Consider the following 17,433-nt stretch of genomic DNA (forward strand, 5'->3'; position numbering starts at 1 on the left):
GATAATCGTGTGGAAAAGATGTGAAGTTGTACAACAGTAAGAAATATAATCCAGCTAAAAAAATCTACTCCTCATCACGTCTTCTTGCCAGCTCTCCATGGGCATTTTAGGGATAATGTTTCCTCCTTTTATTATCAGTATCAGTCAATGTCAGGGCTTAATCGACCTGCGCTGCTCTACAAACACATCCTCCTGAGCTTTACCTCCAGCATTAGCTGAGTGAACTCCTCATTACTGAGGAACGAAGGCTTCCAGTCCTGTCTCACATCACAGGTTTCGTTCTGTGCAGTGATGTCTGAAAAACACAAGGATGAGGAAATGAGACAATCTCAAAATTCTGCTGAGATGTAGCATTTTAGTTCAGGACTTAAAGAAGAAAGTAGAGATAGTTCTTATAAAGTCAGTCAAAATGCTAACTATGAATTCTTGCAGCATATATAAGACATTACATGTTCCTACCTTTCTGTTTCTGCAAGAAGTCAATAGTTCTCTGCAGAATGGTGGACTTGTCCATCTTGCGTGGATGGCCCTGGCCCTGCAGCATGGTGCATAGCTCCTTGATGAGCACATTGAATTGGTCTCTTCTTTTCTTTTCCGATTTGTTACGAGATGCCCTTTAACACATGAGAACATTTAGAAGTCTGCGGAATAACAGGTGGAAGCTCAGCCTGTCAGGAAACTGTTGGAATTAGTTATCCTGTTCAGGCTGTACATCCAAAAGCTAGCAGAGACAAGGACACATGTAGCTGCAGACAGAGAGGAATTTAAACTGTTTACAATAGATGATCTAACAGGGAGAGGGAAAGAGACGATAGAGGGGCCTAAGTACCTTTTTGCCCTGTCTTTCTCATCTTCATCCATTAAATCTTCCACGCAGCTGTTGGTGCTGGAAAACAAAGAGGTACATGGTAAATGTAGTTTCTTTGACAATATAACAGTGTCATCAAACATGGCTGAAAACAGCGAGATATTCTTCACAGCAGATATTTCGACTTGAGTGAGACAGTCTGCGCAACACCAGAACACTGGGACAGAAACAGCTTAATAGAATTCAGCCATCATTTACACCCGTGCTCTTTCTCCACACTGACATGTCAAAATATCTTCTGAGCATTAACCTTCATCTTGGGCAAAACGATTTAAGGGTAGAAGGCCTCATTCAGCGACGAGTCAGACAAACAAATTCGCTGTTTATGGTATGATTCTGTTGGAATAACTCAGTGAAAGTGCCTTCTCTTTCTCCCATATTTAACAGGTCACTGTGGCCTCATGTAAACAACTCTCGCATATATTTGGTTCATGTTGTCTTGGCACTCTCTGGCTCGCTCCGTCTAATAATAACACAAAGAATGGCAGTTGAAAGTTGACTGCGTGGAATCACCTTTTATGTCACTACTGCTCCATCAACGACAACAGAACTGCGAGTAGATTTTTACTATCTGAGGCCTGAGCAGCACATGGGGATGTTTTAAGGTTCAAAGATAATCAGTCATAAGGCTCTGATGTATATGTAAATGGCCTCACCCAAAGACTTTGACCTGATTACAGCCAGTAGAAAGTTACTAATGAGAAAGAGCCACCAGACTTCTGCTGACTGAATCCCAATGCTTTATCGGGTAGATGTTTGTGTCTGGAGTGTTTTCTTGCGTAACACTAATGATTATTGGCTTGGGTTAATGTATTTTAAAAGATTTCTCCTTCAGTGTACCAGTTGTCTGCACAAACTGGGATCCAGTTAGAGAAGAAGAAGAGTGAAAGGAAATTTGTAGCATCAGCCTGGCAAGCTAACGAGGAGTTTTCCGAGTAAGAAAAAAGAGATGTGCTATCTGATTCCGTACGTGAGTGTAACTTGTTTTGGATCAGTATTATTAAAGCTGCACAGTGATTTTATTCAAAGGCTTCACTACCCTTTGCAAAGTTAAGTGCCCTGTTCACATCTGTGAGAAATGTTCTGTGCTTTGCAGATGGCACAACGAGATGCTTAGAAATTGTGGCACACTCCAGCTCAAACTGGAGAATCATTTAAAGTGCACGAGACAGACTTCATCAACTGTTCAGACTAAATGACTTCTAAGAATTGGCCTTTACAAATGAAAGCTGATCGGCAAATTCATTTAATTAAAAATCAGAGATGGCTGACTCCTTCTGAGAAATCACTTTCACCTGAAAGACCTGTCTCCTGTCCTCCTCTTCCTTAATACATAGTTAATCTATTTCTCTGTAACAGTAACTTTGCTGTAGTTTGACATCTACTCAGACTTTCTGACAAGCAGCGTGGCTCCTTTTTTATCACCACCGTTAATTTCACAGAAATAATAATACTAGATCTGTGCAGCACACAGTTTTGCTCAGCAGCTATTAAAAGAATAGTACATGTGGACATCTTTAGACTGAGTTCTGATTCACAACTGATGAATGAAAGAAATAAGCCAACCTTTGAAACATGAAACTGTTTTACATGAAGAGGAACAACTGAGGTACTTTAAGGAGAGATTAACATGAACTGTTTCAGTTTCTTTTTAACAGAATCAGCGAGCCAAAAGAAGCCTCTGGCACTACTCAGAACGGAAGATGTGCAACGAAATTTAAGACAAAAGAGATGTTTAAACAGACAATCTCAAAGATTTCCATTTCGTTCTCTTGGGTGCCCCCTAATGGCAATATACGGTAATTGCAGGAGGACACTTCCCAATTTAAAGGTGCTATAACTTCCAGAAAATCCTCATTCCTAGCGACACGGTCGACCGTTGACGGAGCTGCAGTCAACCTTATTGAGCGCGCTCGTGCGGACACTCGCTCGCATGAACGAGCATCCAGGGTTTTTGCCAAAGACACACGAAACTGAGCATGCTCAGTCTTGGAACTCATCGGGTTTACTTTTCACTGATAAGTCATGTTGTTGTCATGTTAACTGGCATCATGTTGTCCAAAATCAACACTGTTTGTCATATTACGTTAATATCATGTTAGGTGGCGAAGTTATTTGTCAAGCTAGACAACACTGACATACACACTCGGATAGTACTTGTTGTTGTCATAACGTTAGCGAGCATGCTAAGGTTGGCCAACTAGCTCTAACATAACTACACTGCATGGATCTGGCACTGTGCTTCATAACCAAACGGCAAATTACTCAGTTAGCAGCCAGATCAGCCCCGGGAATCTGCGTGAGTTAGCTGATGTTATCTACTCAACGGTGTTTTGCTACTTTGCCTAACTGGCAAATCGTCTGCGATAGCAGACAAGCTAACAGTAGCTTGTTGCCAGCATCTTACAGATCAACAACGTTTGTCATGTTAGTGAAGCTATTTGTCAAGCTAGATAACTGACATACACACTGGTATAGTATACCAGTGTATTCTTTAAGCCTCAAAGCATTTCATTTCTGAAAAAGAAGCAACAGTTGAACTCTTTGCATATGACAGAGGACAATGTTTGAGTTAACCAGTGTGTATGTCCGTCAACATTTACATTCATACAACATATTCCAGCTCAGGGTTCTGCTCTCATTGTTCGTACAAATGCTGCATCTTTATCGTGAACAATTTAAAAGTTGTTTTTACGAGAAGTTATTGATATAAAATGCTGCACATGGAGACTAAATAAAAATAAAGATTAAGTTGTTGGTACTTACTCCCATTCCCTGCGTGTGGATGGACAGGAGCCACCGAAGTCCGAAAGGTTGTCCATACTCACTCCCTTTCCCAACCAGGCCCTTTCTGCAGTCTTATAAGTCCCATCCGCGCTGACCTCGTCTGAACAGACTTTTGGAAAAACCTACCGGGGACCAGCAGCCCACCGCCTCCTCGATTCCACCGAAGAAACACCAAAACCTGTGACAAAAGAAAAAAACGATTACAGCATCCTGAAAGTGGGCATCTTGTTGAGATAACAACTGTGCTCCACAAAGTCATGTTAACATGATGTTAGGGAGCTGCGTAAAAGAAACATACAGGAAGATGCTCCATTTATCTGTTAAAAGCACCTCTCCTCCATCCTTGTCTGTATGTGTTTTGCTGAGTAATCATTAATAATACAATGTAAAGTGCAGGAACAATCTTCAGCTGCTACCTGGGTACAGTACTCCATCATTAAAGAAGTGTTTTTGCACAGGAGGAGCTCCCCTGACCTAGAAAAACGTTTGAAACAGAAACCTCTTTTGATAACCCGGCATAAAGAAAGAGCGTGTGGACCATCCACCTCCTTCACATCCTGTGTGTCAGGCAGGCTTAAAGAACTGGGAGCAGGCACCTCTATAATATACCAAAGCACTGACAGAGTGAAGACTTGATTTATATAATAAATTCTCTGCATATATAATATACTTTTTCTTTATGTGGTTAACAGAACCTACATCATCTGCATCACCTAATTTCAACTGTCTGAAAGAGTTCTGTGGGCTCGTCTTTATTCCAAACTGAGTGATGTGCACAAGACGCCTCGGGGGAAAGTACCGGTTATTGCTTTTCCATCATTTTCAATTAAAATGTCAGAGAGGGAATACTTTCATGGAAATTTAAAAGTGATGAGGTGCACCCCTGAATAATTAAATACTGACAACATTATAAGTGTTCTGTTTAACTAAAAAGACTAACTGTGAGTGTCAGCATGCTGCATTTGACTTCTTTACTTGCCCCTAAATGAAGAACAGTCAATTCTTACACTGAAATGAAAGAATCATTTTTTTAGGGATGCACGATATTGGATTTTTTGCCAATATCCAATATGCCGATATTTTCCAACCCTTTTTGCCGATTGCTGATTTCGATACCGATACTCTAGGCACATGTGCGCCCTTCTTCACGCTTGACGGAAGAGGCGTGGTGCAGGCAGTGCGTGCGCACACTAGCACTGAGCTAATGTCGTCAAGCTGAATCATCGAGCATTAGGCATACTTAAAGCGTTGTTTTATTGGCAGAAAATATCAGCAGAAAAATTACATATCTGCCGATAATCTGCAGATACCGATAATGTGCCAATAATATTGTGCACCCTTATTCTTTTTATCTTAGATTTCAATACAACCTATAATCTTTCTCTTCTCCCATAGCATGTACAAACTCATGGACGAACTTAAGTATAACTTTCAAAGCACTGTATTGACTGTAATAGTTTTTATTCCAACATCTGTGGCAGTGGCTGCAAGATAATGAGTAGATAGCGGTTGAGGGTAGTTAGATAGTAGATATTTGACTCTTCCACTCGGACTTAACAACGTAAACTGAGACAGGAAGAAGTGAGCACAAACGACTCGTGGAAACACAAAGAACACAGAGCTATGAAACAGGCAAAAAGGACGCTATATATCACCTTGACTTTATGCAGCCGGTCTTTAAGAACGACTTCAGGTCTCCAGCCAAAAAGACTTTAGCCGCAGACCACTAGTGCAATATCATAGTGCAAGATTGGCTCCAGTATATATAGTTAATGAATGGGTGGATGCATGGATGGATGACTAAACAGCCACATCATGATAAAAACTTTCCTACCTCTGGCATGTTTTGCCTCATATAACTGCTGACAAGATCTATGGCCTAAATAGGTCAACACATATTGCAGAATTATACAATCAGCTTCAGTTGATATATTAAAGCCCCCCTCCAGTGAAAATCAAGTGTTTAACCTTGTAAACATCTCCATGTGCTGTTTTTCAGACATATCAGGGACAACATGAGCAGTCATCTCCATGGCTGGGCCTGTCTGCTTTTAAACTGCAGCGTACCAAGGACAGGCTGAACAACACGTTTTCAGATTGGCAGGTTTGAGACGTCACAAACCTAAGGAGCCAATTCCGTTAATGGACAGGGTGACGCTATGCATATGTGTAACCTATGGCAACCACCGGCTTCGGCACTACTAACTACTAAATTTCAAGCTAGCTTTGCAGAAACAAAACATGTTCCCTAATCTTTGATGCACAATCTAAATGCTTATGGACTGTACGCTTTAATACCAAGCACTTCAGCTAACAGTTTTTTATGCTCATATGTTCCTGTTCCTGCTTTGAATCAACAGATGGTGCATCGCTGTTTTTGACTCTCTCTTAATTTAACACTTCATGTAACAGCTTCACAGTAAAATCCTTCCAGAAAATCCCCAAATCCTGCAACATTCAACTTTTTGAAACAGTGTATCAGCCTAACAAGTTTATGATTTAAACACAAGAGGACCACTTTTCTACTCCATCTCCAGCGATTTTGAAAATGAACACAATCGTTTCCACATTTTTAACAAGCGCTTTATATCCACTAACAACAAAATTTAAATTGTTCTGTAGACTTCATGCACCCAATATTTTCTCTTATGTCCTCTTCAACTTACAACCAACCTTCACACTAAGCTAGCTCTAAGGTCCAATGTAGTCGGACGGCGGATTGCACAAACTACTTGAATTGAAACATGTCTTTTGTTTAGACTCTTAATTAAAGTAAACAAACCAATATCTCCTCCTCCTTTCCTCCCCTGTCCACACAAACAGGCCGGAGAAGAAAAGCAGGAAATGCAGCAGGAAGAGTCTTTGCAACCAGAGCAGCGGATGCTCAGGTATGCTGAACTATTGATGACCGAAATACTAAACAGAAAATTCAAGCCGTTATTTTTTCGGCCCATTAGGACTTTATTGTTCCTCCTGACATCCTTTTCATTATCAAGAAGAGAAACATTTGCTATCACTGAGGGAAGCGCTGATGCTTAATCAGAAACATAACTTGTACATTTGCTGCAGTGCTGCCTGCACGTACTGCCAGACTACTGTTTAGACAGACTACAGGGATCCAGCGTGAAACTCAAACCTCCGAGAAAAAGCTCCTGAAATGTTGATACAGTAACAAAATGTGTCAGGTGCATGTTGATTAAATTCATCTTGCTTTATGCAGCTTTAACTTATATATGACTTCTCTCTGCAAAGCGGTGTAAAATGAAACCTCACATATCAGGCTGCATTCTTTGAAAGTATCGGGGTTAAACCACACCTTGCACAGTTAACACCTAAAAAACACCAGAGTCCGGTTACACTCTGCCCTTGGGTATTTAAAGCCTTTAACTAGCAACCTGAACTCATGACAGGAGTCATACCCCCAAGTTCAAGTTCAAGTTCAAACAAACTGTATGTTAACTTACTGTAAGGGGGTAAGACCCTTTTACTCTAAAAATGAGAGCCTTTCCTTTTGCACATAACTTCTAAGAGGAAACTCAGTGAGAGGAAGAGAAGTGTTTTTCTTGAAAAAGTTTCAGTGTCATAAATTAATGAACCTTTATCCTTCGGCTTGTTACAGGATAATGTTGCCTTTTAGTAGTTTTCATTTCACTGCACAAACATGGTTTCCTGAAGCAAACAGCTCCAGCATATTTAAAGTTCGCACCCAGTCTTGAATTTCATAACATCCAAGCAGCCTTTCAATGTCGTCATTAGAAACCACAGATTGCTGTGCATGCTAAATTGTGCTTAATTGTAAAACGGACAGTTAGTGATTGTCTAAATATTCACTGAAAATATTCTAACCGTGGACTGTCACTACTATAAGTTTTTAAACTGGACATTTATTTACCAAATAACCCCCAAAATCTGCAATACTAGCCGTCACATTATCTAACAGATCCTCATATACGGATTATAAACTCCCGCCTTTTTTTTAAATGATGGATTACAGCTGTTATGGCAACATTTGTTTTGGACACTATCAGTAACTTCACCACAGTCACGGCTCGTTGAAGGCCTGTCCACATATCAGAGATTTTGCCTGCTGATATTTACCTGTTCGTCACAGACAAAATACCTGTTTTGCATCAGTCACTGAGGTGTGGCCCTCACCCCTGCCAGCTTCGTTATGTCAGGATTTTCTGCTGCATTGATTTCTTGTCATGTGATTCATTATAAATTTATGTAACACAGTTTTGGTTACGCAATTTATTTGACACAATATGTGCAACCAGAGGGTTATACGAGGATATGTTATTCAGTGTCGTCACACAGATGGCTTAAGACATCATTTCCTGCCTTATAATCTTTATGTCTAAATCAAGCAGTAGATAAGAGCCAAACAAAGACGTTTCTTTCCTCGTGATTTGTTAGCCAGGGTTGACTGGATACGTCGCACAAGCTTTCAGTTTATCTTTAATCTACGGAAAGCCACATGACTAAAGAAAACCTACTTTGTTGATTCATATCATACTGTACAAGACCTGTGTAATTATCATGCCTACAATTTATCCTACAAGTCACTCATTTGAATTACATCATGCACAATTACCTTGTATCCAGAAAGACCCAGGTCATAACTAATTTAGCAGGAATTTTCTAGTTCCTTTAAGTTTTTATTGGAGGGAGATTAAATAAATGTTTCAACCGTCAGAGCTTTGACTACACCATTTATCAGAAAGGCAGACTCAGACATCACGGAGGACCCTTTGCATACCCTTCACCTCTTCTTTCATTTTCTCCAAGCAGTCACTTCAGAGCCAACCAAAAAGATAACTCACAAAACTCCCTCTATTTCAAACAAGGTCACATAGACATCTACTACTTTTAAATGCAGCTTTGCAAACTTATTACTATGTATTCATGTTTTTGTTTTGTTTTTAAGAATGCATGTTTCAAAGTCAGTTGTGAGCCCCTGACCTCAGACAATTTCCGACCGTTATGTGATAGAAAGTTTTTCATTCTTGAATCTTTCATGAGACTTTTGGTAGCTATCTCTTTAGTACCTCTGAGCGAGTTTTTCTTCAATGTCAACATGATTTGTTTGGTGTTTAATCTGCTGGATCAGTCAGAAACATGTTTGTTGATTAACAGTTTCTCACTCGATTTTATAGAAACTTTTAAACACTGCACAAATCGTAACTTCATATTGATCTCACCTACTCCTTTATTTTAATCATCAGACGGGAAGTGGTCAGTAAAGGTGACTCACACCACTGACATATATACTAAAAAAGTTGAAAGCCATCCAAAACCACCAGCTCACACATTGGCAGCAGTCTCCAGAAACTGAAACAGAAACTCTGAATTTGAGCTGCAGGCAATTTCTGATGATTAAAACCACAAAACCACTTGAAACATAAGCAAACACTACTTTGAAAAGAGGCACACTTTAAACGGAAGTAAATAATGGCTTCATTAATAGTTGATAAATTATTCAGCAAAGCAATATTCAAACACAGAACTGCCAGACATTCACATCCTGTGAAAAAAGAGCAAGATCTGGATAACAGAGTCCCAGATTGAAGGCTCATAATGAAACAAATGATTATAGTCACCAAACTACTTAATCATTGTTGACCACATTTTTGCCATCTCACTCTATGATGGATTAAAGAGCAACAACCATTAGTTGTTACGTGCTAAAGTTAAAATTCTTCCAGCTTAAAAAGACGATGGTATTTCAGCCAGAGGGCTCACAGTGTTTCTGCTGCTCTTGTGCTGATCGATGACTTTAAGCTACTTGCTAATCCAAGCACAGAGTCTGGGATTGTGACTGCTACTGTCTGCTTGTGTAAAAGTTTACATTGCCTGACCACCTCCACCTGCATCTGGTTTTGAGCCGACAGCTCAAGCTGTCAGGTAAACATTAACCGGGCCTGGACAGGCTTAGTTTCAGTCAATCTGGAAAGGTCTGTGTTAACATGAATCTAGGTCTGGTTGCTTTAGCTCACATTGCATATAATCTTTAATCATAGTTGTGCAGAATTCACTGATTTGCCTTATTTTCCCGTCAGATGATTATTATGATGGAATGTTAAAATATAACCGATAATTTCAGCGATATCCAACCTCTACCAAATCACTATGTAGCCTAAACAACACAACCCATATAACACGGCATATAACAAAAAAATCTATATACTTTTTAAATCTACCACACTTCTAAAAACATATGGGAACAAACTTATCTTTTCCTGATTTAAAAGAATGCTCTGGTGTATATCAAGCTTCCCTTAATATGATAAGCAAACAGGAAGAACCTCTAATGGTCCCACACCTACAAATGAAAAACAGTGGGAAGGCCCATGAGTGCACTCAGTGACCCCTTTAACTTCCCAGTATGTACATACTATTCAAGTAATTCTGCCACACTTGATCAGGGAGGGTCACACAGAGGAAGCCTCTCTGTCCACAAGTAGCTGCAAATGAGAAACACAAAATGCCTTATGAACAAGAAAACAGCGGGTTAGTCAGAGAAATATGAACTCCAGCAGACTTAAAGCTGCCAGCTTGGGTAACATCAGCCAGACCTGAGCCTGCTGAGAAATTATTTAAGGATTTCTTTTCCGGTGTGACATTTAACATTTTGCTATCTGGCGTCTGGGAGGAGACAATGACGAAAATCCCTTTAGTGTTTTGCCATAAATGTCATCAGCACGGAAGAAAAAAATAGGTTATTTCAACCTTGTAACCAGGGCACTTGATAACTGTGAGCTGAAAACATGTAAGCAGCATTCAAGAGCACTGTGTGTGCAACATTGCTAATACACACAGAATATATATACACCTTCAGCCTACACAGTCTGGGTCTCGTAGAAAATGATGAACTAGGATTTGAAAGAGGGTTATCATACGGTTTACCACTTTCGCTTTAATGTGGAAAGAGGTCACTCATGAACTTTGATGTTATAAACAGTGCAGGCGAGTGGCAACATTTTTGCGCTCCTATGTCATAGTGACGCAAAACTGAAAGCTTAAATTAAATCTCACGTACCTTGACACCGGGTCTCCAGCTGAATTAAAGATCCACACTTTACTTTTAGCAATGTAGTCATTTTTTTAACTAAAGCATAGCAAGTGAGCGCAACTAACAGCGTGTGACTGACCGGGAGAGAGCGCTGAAAGCGTTAAATTGCATAACAACGCCGAAGTTAATAACGTGCCGTTAATAACCGTTGGTGTGCTGTCAACGGCTTTCGCAGTGCTAATTTATCAGCAACGCTCGATAAAATTCCCCGTGCGTGGTTTTATGCTAGTTGCGGGCTGAATCCGTGTATTTTCCAGGCACTGTACTCCACATCCTCCGCTGGCAGTGGCTTGTAAACAGGACCGAGTGGCTGAGAGCAGAGAAAGTAGGTCAGCTGGTAGCTCAATACTGGGCTAACGACGGCAGCAGCATAAGCAGTCGGCTGTGCTACACAACCGAGAGAAACCTGTAGTGACCGGGAGGAGGGGGCGCATTGTAATCTTTAACACGTGCTAAAAGCATAATAACACCCCTACTTAATGTCATTTTGAGCTTTGTAAGGGAAAACTATGTTTATGTGTGATAATGTTGTGGAGTTGTGACTGCTACGGTCTGAATACAGCCTGGCCATGGAAGCATTACAAGTAGCATTTAATCTATCTAATCTAGCTCCACATTTATCCAGAGAGGAAAAGTAGGGGACTGGCATGATGAAAAATGCACATTAAAATGAGTATGACTGACCCTGATGTGCTGTCAAAGGGTAAATCACAAGTGGAGGATGTTAGGGTAAAGGGTGTCTCCTCCCTGCTTGGAAGACACAGCCAGATTAGCCTGTCTGACCCTGTTTACAAGTTTATATACCTTTATTGAGTCTCGATGGGGGGCTAAGATGTCACTCAAATCCATATGTAAAACAACAAGCTGAATGTTTTAGTTTTTTCCTCAAGTGGGCAGCTTCCCCACTTCCTATGATTTTTTTGTTTTGTTTTGTTTTTTTACAACTTCCTGGTTGCCTTTTCCCTCAGCTGAAGTCCCAAATGTGGGTCAGCAGTCTGCATGACTAATTTCAAGGGCTCATAATGGACCGGCTCCAAATGTTTTGCTTCTGTCAAATTATAACACAAATGGCTACGAATGCCGGCTTAAATCCACGCGTTGAGAAACTTTAAAGCATCAAGACAACTGAAAGTGAGCATTAAAGAGTATCTGTTTACTTTAAGGATCAATGTAGAGATAATAGGGAGCTGAAACTTTAGACTCTTTAACAGCCCTATAAGTATTTGATGGTCATAATCACCAGTGTGTTAATCATTCCACAGTAATTGAGCAGCCTCCACAGAGTCTACAGAGTATGTTAACAACTGTAGGCAGAAACACCACAACGATACTGATAATAGCAGTTGTTTTGCTGTAATAGGTATATGGGAGATGTTAATTGTTATATTATGACAAACCTGAATGTGATACTGCCAAATAAAGAACAAAATCTGAACAGAAGTCACTGCAGTCTTGGTTAAATATATGGCATTGAGTACTTTCACAGTCCAAGTTTCAAAGTCTTGTGTACTGCTGAGCAAAACAGAAGGGCATTTTCACACTAGCTGAGACTGATGCGCCACTTTACGCTGCAATGTCTAATTTACAATTTGGCAAACCACAATGTGAATTATTACTTTATGTAATTCCATGTTAAATGAATTGGACAGTCCCTTTGATTTTTGTCAACTAGCTCTTTCAGTTGCCTCTGTTTTCAATAACACTAGCAAAATGATATACATAAATAGTTTGAGTTAAGTAATGATAAAAGATCTATAGTCTGGAGCCATGCAAGCATCTCTGTTACACTGTACTGAGGAGTGCTCGGAGCAAAATGCTAATGCTAGCATTGTAACATGCTCACAGTGGCCACATCAACAGGTAGATGTGAAGCAGCTATATTTATCACAAATATAATGATTAGTAATAAACAGTATTACAAAGGCAAAAGCTGGTGGGAATGTGGTGTTATGTGTTATGATGGTGATGGAAAAATCAGGTAACATTAAATATATAAGGTTACAATTCATCCATTCAACACTGCACGAAACGTCATGGCAATCTATCCAATTCTTTTAGAGATATTTCACCCAAAACCACAAATGTGAACCTCAAGAATAAAACATATTCTCTGGTATCCTCTGACCATGAATGTCTTTACAAAATGTCATGAATATCCAATCCCATTGCAGTTGAGATATTCAGTCTGGACAAAAGTGGTGAGCCGACACACCGTCCAATCAATAGCCTAACAGACTGACATTGCCATCCACAGAACCATGCACCTTGCATGTCTAAAAAGCATATTTATACCAAAGAATTTCCTCCTTCGGGCCTGTATTGACTTTGGTATGCAAGCCAGACTTCTGCCAAGAAATGTGCACTTCTGTCTGACTGTTTTATATGCAGTCAAAGCCCAAGTGCTGTATGCTAGAATCTATCTTATCTATCTACTAATCTCATGTTGTACTTCCCTTTCCTTACATTCATGCTGGATCCTTAGCATGCATTAAAGTGTTTCCCTAATGATGGGCTGTCTTGTGACAAAGGTCAGCTGTCATGTGAATGAACTGTGCAGAGCACATGAGAATCCCCTGCTCTGATAGTCAGTCTATGACATGAGAAAACCTGTTGTGCATGTGCCCAATTAGTCAAGTGGAGCTTCTCACAATGGAGAGGGCGAGTGTAGGCTTGCACATACACACTTTTTAACAAATCATATCGAAGACTGAAATACTGTTTCCTCTTCAATCACAGGCAATTATCAACAGCAAGTGCTGTGATGTTATATAACGACTAATACTACAGCTGCACAGGGGACTAAAAACATTTATCTCATGTTCCATATGTGGGTTCTTTTGGTTGCTTTTTACAGATTTTCCAACTTTTAAAACCGAACTCTCTCAGCTCTACCAAGCCTCATTATTCAACATTTTATGACTATAATGTCTCTCCAGACGTCCATGAGCTTGAGACAGACTTGTAGCATTGCAACATTTCCAGAGCACTTGTCTCAATGGCCATCCTCATGTAATGAGTCACACTTTCCCACAGCTTATTCCGTCTGCAGCTGTTGCACTAGTCCAGATTTTGATGACTGATCCGGCTTATGATGTGGTACCAGTATGATGCCATTTTAACCAGCTTGTGAGACATAGAGCCACAGCGACACAGCACGTCTCTCTGATCCCCCAGTGACTTATACCACCTTCATCGACTGAATGACTGCATCTTTGTGCTCAATGGGATATCGAATCTTTGGCATGGATCCGTTGTGGCAACAGTGCCAATGTCAAATGTCCCACTGCTCTTAACTATGACCTCTTTACAAAAGGTACAGAGTTTGAGGCATCTTAGTCCTGCAGTCAATGGAGTAGGGTGTCTGCTTATCTTACAGACAACTAAATATGAGTCTTATATAAATATGGACTATTAATTATGTTGCCATTTATGAACAAAATAACAGCAAATCACATCATCAATCATTGTTCTTCTGCAACTTATTGGTCTAAATTTTCTAGCATGCTACAGTTTAGCCAGACTGAACACAGCAGGGGCCACCAGGCACCACTGAGGCCCCCCACTACATCGGCCACATTCAATTGCCAACGTTGGGCCTTTCTTTGTGGAGTTCCCAATGTGTGATCACACTGGTTGTTCCAGTTTCTCTCCGGTCCAAAAGACATGAAAGGCAGGAGTATGGCAGAAACTGAGTGGGCTGGACAAAGCACACTTGCAGTTATATTTCCATCATTAACCATGGTAACTTAAAGGTGTTGAAATGTACAGATTAGGAGGTTGAAGCACATACAGTGCAGTTAATCAGCTGGCAGTGTCCTTGTGTATCGCAGAAAACACCAATAAAAACTAAGTGGCTTTCAACTGGTGTAAAACAACACAACCGGAGAGATGAACTGTTGTTACTGTACCTCCAAAATGAGGCCAAACAGCAGAGATCAGTTATATGTAGCCTAAGTGGTGAATCAACCCAGACAAAGACACTGTGCTACAGACACTGTGAGCCAGCAACCACGACCGGAAACAAAACTATTCCACTGAATCACCTGGCATTATGTTGCTGTCCGAGAGAATAAAGAAAAGTGTATGAAATGACTGCCCATACATGAGTCAGTAAGCAAGCAACTGGTGTCAAACATGTGGATAAAGAAAAGCAATTTTGTGCTTCTTTGTTGCCTCATGTAAAAGCTCTTCTGGCCCAGTTAAATATTGATTATAAGTAAATAATAGGCATCAGATATATTTCAGTCATGTGTGTTTACTAACCAGGGTTTAGTGTAGCAGATACCTCTACAAGCACTTAATTATATTGCACCATAAATCAGATTTTTCTATACTTGCATTAAACATACCAGTAAACTGGTCATTTTTTTTGTAAACAACTAAATGTTTGTGTTTAGCTCCACTTATTCAATTATTCTAAATAAAATACAATACAGCTGGATAACATTCGGATGCTAATGGTTTCTAGAGGCTTCAGTTACCATCAGAAAAGACTTCCAACACTACCCCTGGTTCTGATAACCATGAACACACATCCAAGCACAGAAATTACTACAATTCAGAGCTCACTGCAAAATTGATGTGACTGTGAAGTAGCAAAGTATTTTGCGGTACAGTAGGGACAGGAAGAACAAAGTCAGTAAGAAGACACTTTACCCTGAGTGCATATCTGCTAAATAAAAGATAAGTAGGACTTAAATCTTCTGAAAATCTGGAAGCATCCACATGAAAGCGTCATTTTTCTCACTGCTTTGATCATTATTGTTAGGATGTTTGAAGTTACAAGTCAGATTGCCAGATTTTATTAATACTACTATCAGATCTGAAAAACCCCAAGCTGACATGAAAGTATTGACGTTTGCAAGACCTAGAAATGTAATATTAATACACTTTAGTCATGCATATATTTGATATAGATGGAAGCAATGTCTTCACAGAAATGCAAAAACACGAAAGTGATAAATAAGAGAAAAAAAGAAAAAGGGGTGAAGAGAGGTAACAGTCCAAAAACTGTGACCTTCAACATGCAAAAATCATGTAACATGATGTCAATAAACTTCACACAGTACACTGTTATTTACCAACCTGTCTGGTCTGGGGTTGCTTTACAAACAAATATACAAAAAGGACTAGAAAAGCAAAAGATCTGAAATGATACTGATTGGATTATGAATAGTTCTTGCAATACTATTGTAACACATTTGCATCGTCTCTTAAGAGTTTTTGTGATCCCAATCAGTTCTTTTCCCTCAAAATCATATGAAGTATAAATGAAGCATGGCAGCCACAGAGGAAATAAATGTTCTGCAATGGCCTGATGATTCCTGAAACATTTCTACTGTACAAATACTTTCCTCTGTGTCCCTGAATCGACTCCATGTTTCCGACGAAGCACTTCCTTTGAGCCAATAGAGCAAATGTAAAGACTGTTATTCATCAAGGAAACTGTGCTCTAATGCAGCCACTCGTTGTGGTTTACAGTGATTAGACGAGCGAGCAGGCGGAAGGGTTATGCTGTTTTCTCTGGACTCTGCTGAGTTGCGAGTGAGAGGTGACTATGGCTGAACAAACAGAGAAAAGATCGATGACTACAAGTGATGAAAAGCAAATTCAAAAGAAATGAAGTCGTTCAGATGAAGACAAACAGAAAATAATGTAAGGTAGTTGTTTGGATCTCTGTTAGAGTAAAGTCCAAAAACACATGCAATTTTCACTGCCAATGAGAACACACTGAGATGTTCCAGACTGCCTCTTTGAATCTGATTAACATCAGCATGTTAGCATTGTCTTTGGGAGCATGATAGCAAGCTGATGGTAGCATGTAGCACAAAGCATTACTGTAGCAAATTCACATGCATGACAGTCGACACTTCATTTTCCTAAGTCTATCAAAAGTACCGAGAACTTTCAGTCCCATGAACTACTTCTCAGGTAACACATTTTCAATGCAGCCCACAGACCCACAAATATTAGGCAAATTAGTCCATTGACTGTGCAACTACACAACAACTATAAAGCCAGGGACACATCATTATTTGTGAATAACTGCAACATCACTTAACTGGATTTCTGCCTCAACATAAGTGTTCAATCGGCCTGGACTTTGTTGTCTGTCCATCTGTTCTATGCTTTTTTCTGTAATTCTATTGATGTGTTGAAGGCGAGACAATAAACAAAAAAATAAACATACCGTAAAACCCTGAATATAAGTCACACCGGAATATAAGACGCAGTCTGTTTTTGGGGGGGATCCCAGAGGGAAATAGCTATTGATTCATAAAAACGTGTGAGTTATTTTAACACTATTTCACTTTATTTTCATTTGAATCCAATTCAAAACACACACAAATTAAAGCCTACCATCTGTTTTCGCCATGTCGAGTTTGAAATCCTGCTAGTTTCCCCTGTGGTAGTTGAGCTCAGCCTACGGTAACGTTGATTGTTGTAAAGATGGCGGCTGCACTGGCGATCAGGACAGCGCATGTCCGTGACGAAGCTTTAGCTAGATTATAGCTCCATCGTTGGGGTAAAATACCTCTCTCTGAATTTTATACTGGTATATTTGTCGCACCTGTATAAAGGACGCAGCCCACCTTTTTACTGTACTTTTTCAGGGCTGCAGAAAATGCAGAAGGTACTCGGCCAGTCAGAAATCTTAACCCCCAAAGTTCCTGTATGTTTGGAGAACTTTTTTGGGGGTAAAGTT

The 17,433-nt window shown here is 40.0% G+C and overlaps 1 protein-coding gene across 6 annotated transcripts in view; it reads right to left on the reverse strand.

Annotated features, from left to right (window-relative positions):
• npas2 (neuronal PAS domain protein 2) overlaps window positions 1–17,433 on the reverse strand; it is a 40,531-nt gene that overhangs the window by 12,519 nt on the left and 10,579 nt on the right. For 4 of the 6 annotated variants that reach the window (XM_069667585.1, XM_069667601.1, XM_069667593.1 and 1 more), the window contains exons 2-5: window positions 3,635–3,833; window positions 830–886; window positions 460–614; window positions 204–295 (exon numbers count right to left, since the gene is read on the reverse strand). In XM_069667585.1, the coding sequence (XP_069523686.1) occupies window positions 204–295; window positions 460–614; window positions 830–886; window positions 3,635–3,690 (360 nt within the window). In that variant the 5' untranslated portion in view covers window positions 3,691–3,833. Of the gene's footprint in view, window positions 1–203; window positions 296–459; window positions 615–829; window positions 887–3,634; window positions 3,834–10,694; window positions 10,770–17,433 lie in introns of those variants that run through there. The other 2 variants (XM_069667576.1, XM_069667610.1) reach the window with 2 other exon arrangements.

Source organism: Semicossyphus pulcher, unplaced genomic scaffold (assembly GCF_022749685.1).
Source record: "Semicossyphus pulcher isolate SPU_LCO1_2020_fin unplaced genomic scaffold, fSemPul1.0.p SCAF_10, whole genome shotgun sequence".
Taxonomy (NCBI): Eukaryota; Metazoa; Chordata; class Actinopteri; order Labriformes; family Labridae; genus Semicossyphus; species Semicossyphus pulcher.